Below are 6040 nucleotides of genomic sequence, written 5' to 3' on the forward strand. Positions count from 1 at the left end.
GTGGTGAAGAAAGGGCTCCAGCCATGTACAGAGAGGGCATGGCCCTGCCTCGACCTAGCCCTGCAGGGGGAAGGGAGTAGGGGGTGTGGCCCAGCTCCAACCCACCACATGGGGCTCAGGGCTTGGGAATCTCAGCAGGAAAGGGAAACAGTATTAATGACCCCTTATACACTAACTTGTTAGCTAACATTTAACAAGTCTATAAAGTTAGTTAAAAAGTTAGTCTAGAAGGGGGCACCCTGCCCTGCCTTCTGACTAACTTTGGATTAACATAGCTAACTGCTGCTCTGTGCTGATTACTCAGACATCTTTTCATATATTCCACAGACTCCTAAGAGCTCCACTTTTATAAAATAAAATCTGTATTACAAATCACAATAGCACAAACTATTAAGTAAATATTTACTTCAAAAGAAAACAATACATTTAAAATACATTCAGCGGCATATAGTTCTACATTCATATTGCAAAAACTACTTTTTTATAAACTAGACCCAATTCTAAACCAGATTTAATATTACCAGATATAATATTTAATATTGGATGTAGCCAAGTCATTATTGTCATAATGCTTTTCAACATATTTATCAACTACTTACAAGTGAGCTTCAAAGCAAAGTATTCAAAATAATTTAGCCACAAATTATTATGTATCCAACAGGTGAAATCTTAAGTGTTATAGAGGAAAATGAAGACAAACATAAACATCTAAATATATACATGCATTTACCATTTTTATTCCATTGCAATGCCATCATTTCCTGTAACATCTGTATTATAAGCTGTCAATGTAACATTATTATACAGGCAAACATTACCATATAGGTATACAACTTGAATAAAGAGTTACAATCAAATAATCAGTAACACAAACATTTTCCAATAATCAAACTTGATCCAATTTATTTAGGATCAAGTTTGATTAAAAGTAAATGAAGAAAAATCTTTGGGATTTTCAGGCTTAAAGATATGCTCGTTTCTTTCTAAGTTAAATTCCTGAAAACAAAGTTGATTCAGTTTAATAGGAAGGTTTTATCTTCTCCCTGCTGGTCTGTATGGAACAAAACTAATGAGCTGAAGTTAAAAAGAGAAGAAAATAGTGCATGGGTGAAATGCAAAAGCAGTAGTCACCACTGACTTAATTGAGCTGGGGTCTTCATCTCAGATCACATATTAACCCCATGTTCATAAGAAAATCCATATTTACCACTTACCTAATACATATCCATTTACATTCACACGCTTTTGCTTAGCCAAACAAGTAGATAATGGCAAAAATATGAACCAATAACCTTAGAATACAGCACAATCCCCAACATTAAATTCAGTCACCTATATCTGAATATAAGGAGTTTGAATATTTTTCTCCTATCCTATATAGGTTTCTAATACAATTTTTTTCAGAAGTAAATATGACACACCATCAGTCTTAAAGTTTCAATCTTTAGAATATTTGATTGCAATGAATGTACTCTTTCAGAACAAGGGTTTGACTATGTGTCACTTCTACACTACACTGAAGTTAAATGTAAGGTTCAAAGTACATCAACATAAGTAAGAGTCTCACAATCTGATGCTTAAACTTCTGACCATGAAAATTCGAAATATACCAAAACAAATGTCACTGGCCTAGTTGGACTATATAGTTTACAAAAAGTGTCATTAAACTATCATATCAACAGATAAAAATACAAGTTTCTCTAGGATGCTCAAGTTCATTGACAAAATGAAGCTAGTTGAGTCTAATGACAAGCTTCCATATTGTTCCATGTTGTTCCAAGATATAGAACTCTGCTAATCCTCTTAACTAGAATCTGAATTGTATCATGCAAATATTTAATCTTTGAGGAAAGAACATTTTGTATGACCCATAATATCCATGTTTTTGTTTATAATACATCCCTCTCTCTTATGCATATTATATATTATACATATACGTACATGTAATTAAAATTATATTGTTAAAGTTGAGATATAGTTATGACCCTGCATTTTCATATACATTTAAAATATTCTCAAAAGATTTAAATTTTCATTTCTGACCTAAGATTTTCATGCCTTGACCGCTGTCCAAATGTAAAATCTTGTTAGTATATAAAGCAAAATGTTTTCAACAATTCTGGAGTTGAGAGAAAACTGTATGAAAACAAAATAAAGCAAAAAAAAAATCACATTTTTATTAGCTATGAATAGTTTTATGCTTAAACTTTATACTATGCACTGACACTTACTTTTCAAACATGAATTTGATGGCATCTCTTCCCTTATTTTCATTACTCTCATTCTGGTGTTCAGATCAGAAGTCTCGTAAGTTTCATTCAACGATTCTGCACATTTTTTTTCAGTAATACACTCTGTGCCATTCACTTTACATTCCACATCACAGTGTTGCATACGCTTATTTCGGTCAGTCTTGAGCTCATCTTTTGCACTTTTATCATTATTATTTGACTTTGTTTTCTTCCTCAGTTGTCTTCCAGCACGTGGTTTAGTGGAATTCCTTCTTGATACTGTACAATGGTCCTTTTTATTGTGCAGATCTAGTATTTGCTGTTGAGAGTTCTCGTCTTCAAATGGCAAAACAATGTTTTCCCGACAGTCAAGTTTTGGTTCAGAAAGCTGCAAGAGTGAGTGCTGAGATTCACATTTAGATTGTGAACATGCTTTCTCTGGTTTTGTATAAGGTGCAACAAAGCAGTTTTTACTTCTAATGTAGACTGCAAAGCCAGCAGCAACCAGGATATCGGCTAGATTTCTTTCCTCACAGAAAACATCTACTTCTAATTTCATTCCAAAACCATACTGTTTAAACCGGAAAATCAGACCTTCTTTACTCAGAAATTCTTGTGACAAAAGCTTAGCTTCATCACTCCAGTTGTTCCCTTTCGCAGGATTCACCCCAGATAAAAAGCATAAATAAGTTAGTCGTGGCAAGCAAACAAGTTCATCCGGAATGATTTTAAGTTTATGGATATCAGAGTAAGGGATGTATTTTAGAAAACCATAATCAATAAACGTAAGTAGAATAGAGTGATTTAAAACTTCAGACACTTCTACCCTATTCCACTGTGCTTCCAACTCAAGCTTAATCAGGCAACTCACACCAGGAGTCACAAATTCCTGTGGCAAAGCTGGTAAGTTATCTGGAAGGTCAGAGAGTAGCATGAACAAAGTTTTCATAGTGTCAAATAAGTCTTCTAACTGAACACAGAAGTTTGAAGGATCAGTAATTGTAGCTGCAAATCCATGGTACTGATTACCGCTTTGTAATAGTGCCCATGTAACTGAATTTATCCTGAATGACATCACAGAGTGTACATTACTTGCACGTTTTGAACAATTCATTTTTTTACTTTTATCTTGGCTTGACATTTGATTCAAATATTCCAAAAGTAGAATCCCATCCATTAAGATTTCTACTTCCCAGATACAAGAAGATTCTAAGTATCGTAAAAACAGGATCTTTATCTCATGATGTGCAACTGTCTGCAGCACATGGTCAAATGGTATTTTACCTGAATTTTTAACCCAAACCCATTTACATGAAACAACCTGTTTAGGAATACTTCTGATCTCAGCAGAGAGCATTTTTGTATTGTGCCAGGATACCGTTTCACATCTACCACAATCCACAAAAAAAACAAACAGTTTCTTTTCACTCTCAAACTTTTTTATCACTTCTGATCGGTACCAACTCAGAGTTCTTTTAGATTTTGTCAAGTACTCTAACCCTTCTTTAATATTTTCAAAGGCAAGCAAGCAGTTTTTCTTTACTTCTTTGGCAATCATTCTCTTTAAGTGACTCAATGTTTCAGCATTTTTAATTAATTTTATGCAAAAGTTTCCACATTTTGAAACATTAATTATTTCAGCTATTTCTAGCTGCCCAGCATTTAAATTTTGAAAAGGAATTTTAGACAGATTCTCTGAGGTGTTTCTAGGTGTTTCTAGGAAACAAAGATGTTTCTCAGCCTTGTGTTTATTTGCATCTTCAGATATTTTCCTTTGTACTTTATCTTCAGAGTCAACACTTGTGACTACGCTATTTTCCTTGGTTCTCGTTTCCACATCTAGCACTTGGGTTTTCTGTAATCTTGAGCTGCCTTCCCTCTCCAGTAAGTCATTAGCCATAGACCTTCCATCACAAAGTATATCCACCTCCCACTTTTGTTCATGATCTTGCAAAAACACACAGATGATTGGCTTATTAATCACTTCTCTGGCAAAGTAAAACATAAGTTCACGGCTCCAGGTTCTATCAGGAGAACTACTTTTTAATCTGCTAAGGGAACAGTGGATACTGAGCTTCGGCAAAGTTAAGAACCTTGTTTGAATCCTGTAGATTTTTGATGAATTCACAACTGCTGTATTGCCATAATCAATAAATTCTACCTCAAAAGATTCTTTTGATCTAACAGCTTTAATAACTGCTCTATACAGAGAGCAATCAATTGCATATTCTGCAATAACAAGATCCCCAGCTACAAACTGATTGAGACAACGTTCATAGTCTGTATTTATTGCTCCTTTATTGAGTTCTTCTGCAAGTTGAATTAGTAGATTTTCATCATCTGCAAGATGAATATAGAAACTTGACAAACTATTTAGATTAGAAATATAACCTGGTAACTTAGAATTCGCTTGAATATTACGTGGGGGCAGGTTTACACACTTGGGAAAACTTACTCGACTACTCTTTTGCTCACCTGTGTAATTTAGTTTCTTGGTATTTGTTTCAGGCACGTCATCTGCAGTTGTCTTCTCCATACACACAGCAGAACAGTGCAGCAATTTGGAAGTAAATTTTTTATCTGTACTTTTTCTTCTGTGTTGCACAGAAAAGTTCACAATATTTTCAGAGCCTAGCTCTTCACTGCCATTGAACGTTGACAATTTTAAGGGCACATTTTTTGGCACCGTAAGCACATCCTGTTCTTTAGGTTCAAAACCCTGCTTAAAATCAGTTTGAGAAGTTGTATCATACACTTGTTTTTTTGTTTCAGTTTTCAAGCCCTTTCTCTCAATACTTGTAACATTTGCTTCATTGAATTCTGTGTGTAACATTTTGCTATTTGCAGCAAACTGTCCAGTACAACTTAGCACATGTCCAGATTCCCCTGTGTATTTTTTTACATACTCCGATAACATTTCTTTAATTCTTTTATTTATCTGGAGATTTCCATCATACAGCTCCACACCAATCTGGCCATCTGATTCTCTAGATACAACTACTGCCTTCAGGAGCTTCCCCATAAAGCTGTCCTCAAACCATCTACTGACTTCTACTGGAATCTCTCTCTCTACAAGATCCGGCAGGTAACATTTGATGGCTTGCATGGGTGTGAATAGTACATCAACAGCATTATTTGGAATAGGTATCAGTTTCTCTCTCTCTACCATCTGTTTATTTCCAAAGTCCACAAAATAGACTATTGAGTAGGATGACAACCCCACAGCAGAAGCTAAAGCTCTATAAAACATACCATCTTCAAAGTATTTTGCTATGCATAATCGTATGTTGCTACTGTCATGTTTTGGACTCCTTGGCATTTTACTAATCTCAGCAGTCTTCAGCATCAATGCATCTATGATTTCAGCGTTTCGATTAAGCTGGCAATAAAATTTTGAAGGGCTACGTATGTGTGTTAGATATACCTCCTCTTCACTTCCAATTTTTACATCAAAAGATGAGTAGCAAAAACTATACAGAAAAAAGAGTGGTCCAAGTTCTTTTGTGAACAGGGCTGGAACACACTCAGGCTCTCTGAAAAACTGCCTTGTGCTAATAAATGGAGTCTTTAAATCAACTACATTACACAAACAGTTAGGACTTATAAGAATTAGAGCATAAATTATGCAAGTCAGTTGCCCACAAGATGCAGAAATGAAGTTTTCAAAGTCCCTACATGCCTTTTCAGTCCAAATAAATGGATCAAACTGTGATAATTCTGATACATTTTTAATACTGCATCTAAATGCTTGACCTTCCAAACTTAGAAAATATGGATGAATACCTTGAAGATCTTTGAGTAACACTCTT

General features: G+C 34.9%; 1 protein-coding gene across 7 annotated transcripts in view; it reads right to left on the bottom strand.

The window, feature by feature from the left end:
• Window positions 1-447: 447 nt before the first annotated feature.
• The window catches only part of TDRD15 (tudor domain containing 15), a 17773-nt gene continuing 12180 nt past the window's right edge, over window positions 448-6040 (bottom strand). For all 7 annotated transcript variants that reach the window (XM_014526596.2, XM_014526597.2, XM_014526598.2 and 4 more), the window contains exon 4: window positions 448-6040. In XM_014526596.2, coding sequence (XP_014382082.1) covers window positions 2209-6040 — 3832 coding nt within the window. In that variant the 3' untranslated portion in view covers window positions 448-2208.

The sequence above is a fragment of the Alligator sinensis genome, unplaced genomic scaffold (genome assembly GCF_000455745.1).
Source record: "Alligator sinensis unplaced genomic scaffold, ASM45574v1 scaffold1367_1, whole genome shotgun sequence".
NCBI lineage: Eukaryota > Metazoa > Chordata > Crocodylia > Alligatoridae > Alligator > Alligator sinensis.